This window comes from Triticum aestivum, chromosome 4A (assembly GCF_018294505.1).
Source record: "Triticum aestivum cultivar Chinese Spring chromosome 4A, IWGSC CS RefSeq v2.1, whole genome shotgun sequence".
Taxonomy (NCBI): domain Eukaryota; kingdom Viridiplantae; phylum Streptophyta; class Magnoliopsida; order Poales; family Poaceae; genus Triticum; species Triticum aestivum.
This window is the reverse complement of record NC_057803.1, coordinates 670,143,280-670,146,631: the sequence shown is the minus strand read 5'-3', so window position 1 is coordinate 670,146,631 and position 3,352 is coordinate 670,143,280. Positions and strand designations below refer to the sequence as shown.

The window sequence follows — 3,352 nt, the reverse complement described above, 5'->3', positions numbered from 1 at the left end:
TGCTGTTTTCTGCTCGAGAGGGGTGGGCTGTGGGGATGACGTGGACGTTTCCACATCAGCGCGTATCGCTTGGTCCGTAGCAGTGGCCCGTAAGTGTAGATTCAAGGTTCATCAGCGTCACAGAAGGCGAATGGAAAGAAAAGCTTAAATGGGGAAGACCCAAGGTAAGTAATTAAGTAGTACTAGCTAGCTAGTTAGCTGCCATCTCTTTAATTATCATGCTTGATTAATTATTATCTGATCAAATTCCATTCTCGTAAAGGCCCTGAAGTAGACGCAGGGGACTGATCTGTGTGCATTCTGCGTTTGCGAGAACATTCGCATGATGGCGTCCGAAAGGAGCAGATCTCAAAGACAGGAATGGGTACGCTTGTCAAAACACTATTCACAATTTTTACACCATTATCGATATCTAGTCACACAACTAATATACATGCATATTGATCTCCTTCTTAACAGTTCAGAAAGGTGCGGGAGAAGCTCTTAGAAATGGAGCGTGTAGAAGCACTTCAAGAGGAAATAGCGGGATTTTTGCTCGACCAGGTCATAAATCCGAAGGGAGAATACTATTACCCGCTACCGCCCCCATGAAAACCACTTCCAATTGTCATCGTGTTCCGAAGGCACCAATTAGGCTAATGCCACTGGCTCCGAAGGCAACATGCATATGTAGGAGAAATTGTATATAGCTATACATGTGTGTATGTGTGAATTAATTAATATGATGGTTTGTGAGACATTGATGATATATATATGCATGATTGGTTCTACTAGAAATTCTATATATCGTAAAATACCAGCAAACGAAAAAGAATTAAAATGGAAACACAAAATAAATGAAAAAGAAATCATAAAACTAAAAAAAACCCAAACCTTATAGTACCGGTTGGTCTTACCAACCGGTACTAAAGGGCTCCAGGCCCCTGGAGCTGGCTCATGCCACGTGGTTTTCTTTTAGCACTGGTTTGTGCTGAACCGGTACTAAAGGGGGGGGGGCTTTAGTGCCCACACTTTAGTGCCGGTTATGGAACCGGCACTAAAGGGCCTTACGAACCGGTGCTATTGTCCGGTTCTGCACTACTGGAACACCCAAGGTCTAATCTAGGAGATGTATATCAACGAGAGGGGGTGGTGTCTATATACCCTTGTAGACCGAAAGCGTTAACGATCTAGAGATCGTGCTTGGCGTAGTCGTACTCGCATCACGATCCAATTCAATCCAAGTACCGCACGTGCGGCACCTCTGAGTTTAGCACACGTACGGCTTGGCGGCGTCCTCTCCTTCTTGATCCAGCAAGAGTAGATATCTTAGCACATGCACGAGTTTAATGGAGGAAGGCGAGCAGTTTGCAGCCGTTTGAATGCAGTGAGGAGGCGTATTCAGCCGAACGGGCAGCATGCGACGCCCTCGGCCGGCGCGCCATTTCAGTTGCGGAGGCAGTGAGAGGTCGTGTTCGCTCTGGGTCGGCTTCAATGTGAAGCGGCCGTTCTACAGCGACATGAATGTGGACAGATAGCGCCGAGCGAGAAAGTGTGCAGGCGAGGTAGGACGGAGTTTGGGTGTGCCAACATGATCAGAAGCGGTCGTGGGTGTTGTCTGGATACCCGCGAAGGGCCCCCGTTTGGCGAGATAGGATGGAGTTTGGGTGTGCCAACATGATCAGAAACGATCGTAGGTGTTGTTTGGATGCCCGCGAAGGGCCCTCATTTGTATCCGATTTATGAGAGAAATTACATCTGAACCATCGTGCAAACTGATACAGGTCCTTATCTCTAGCAAGAAATACCTCTCTAAGTCAAAGGCGGGACTCCGCTAGTACATGAGTGGCGTTTCAAAACGTACGACTTATTTTTCAATGAGGATAAATGTACGACTAGTTATCCTATAATAATTATTTCCTTCTGTTCCTTTATTAATAAACCTTCCTTCATTTGTCACCCCATCTTTTAAAACCCATCAAAAGATTTTAAACAAGTGAGGTGACATGATCCTGGCGTGCATCGCGGAACAGGGGAGGAATAGAGGATCAAAGAATGTAGTAGTAGTGTTATTTCGGTCTTGTGCATGCTCTGCCACAGAGTGACCGCCGCATGTCAAATGACAGTCACAAACAAGAAAATGTAAGTCGTGTGATGGTATGGCCAACCCGAGTTGTACAAATGCAGGTTATTATTAATTCAAGATTACTGGCTGGATACACGGATACATGAGATTAGTGCTTCTGCATGCAGAGCAGCGCAGTACAACACTCGCTGTCTGCAAGCCTCGCGTGATGTCACATAATTGTTGAACATTATACTACTAGTAATAGTAGTACTCCCTCCGTCCGAAAATACTTGTCACGAAAACGGGTAAAAATGAATGTATCTAAAACTAAAATACGACTAGATACATTCATTTTTTCGACAAGTATTTCCGGACAGAGGGAGTATCTTATTGCGTGCCACTAATGGATCTATTGTGGGCTAATTAGTGGAAGGAGGTGTTCTTGAGGTGGTCTGGCGCGTCGTCGAAGGAGTGCTTCCTGGCCATGGAGAGGATGGTCTTGTCGGCGACGATGAAGTAGGCCATCCCAGCGACGGTGGAGATGATGAGCGCCTGGCCTGTGGGGTTCAGGTGCGCCCTCGCCCACGGCAGCATCCTCACGCTCGCCAGCTGAAGTTACAGGTAACGCATCCATGAGACATGCTATGAACCGTGCAAGGATTTCGTCAAAGAACTGAATGGCTACTTACTGTAGGTACTGCAGCAGCGACGGTGGCGACGGCCGCGGCCTTGGCTCCCGCCACGGCGGCCTCTGCAGTTCCACAGACATGTTTCAGCAGACAGTACCAGTACCACACAAAGCTGCAATGCAATGTACTACTAGAACAGAAGGGCAAGGGCATTGCCGGCATGGTAAACCAGCGTGACATCATATCGTTCCTTTTTGTTACCTCTGGAGCAGCGCCTGGCGGCGGCGAGCTTCTGATCAAGGTAGGCACGGGTCACCGTCGACATCTCGGCGGAGATCCGAGGGAAGTGAACTGGCAGTAGCAGTGAAGTATCTGCAGCAGTGTAACTGTGTCTGTATGACGGTGTGAGTGAGATGAGATGGAGAGGAAACGATAATGCTACACTTACGGGCCGCTGCTACAGACCAAGCGATACGCGCTGATGTGGAAACGCCCACTTCATCCCACAGCCCACCCCTCTTGAGCAGAAAACAGCAGAAAAATTACTCGCGCACAACAGCCAGACCGTCCGCTCATCCCCTTTCTCTCCCGGGCGACGCGACGGCGACGGCCGACTGCTCGTGGCGGAGAGGATGTTCCCCAAGATCAGCGGCGGCGTGACATGGCGAGGGTCAGC

General features: G+C 48.6%; 1 protein-coding gene across 1 annotated transcript; it reads right to left on the bottom strand.

The window, feature by feature from the left end:
* Window positions 1–2,470: 2,470 nt before the first annotated feature.
* Window positions 2,471–3,001, bottom strand: LOC123083006 (early nodulin-93-like). The gene is made up of 3 exons (XM_044505171.1): window positions 2,938–3,001; window positions 2,737–2,798; window positions 2,471–2,656 (listed from the first exon to the last, which is right to left on the bottom strand). Exons 1-3 carry the CDS (start codon window positions 2,999–3,001, stop codon window positions 2,471–2,473), a joined length of 312 nt encoding a protein of 103 aa, XP_044361106.1.
* Window positions 3,002–3,352: the final 351 nt, after the last annotated feature.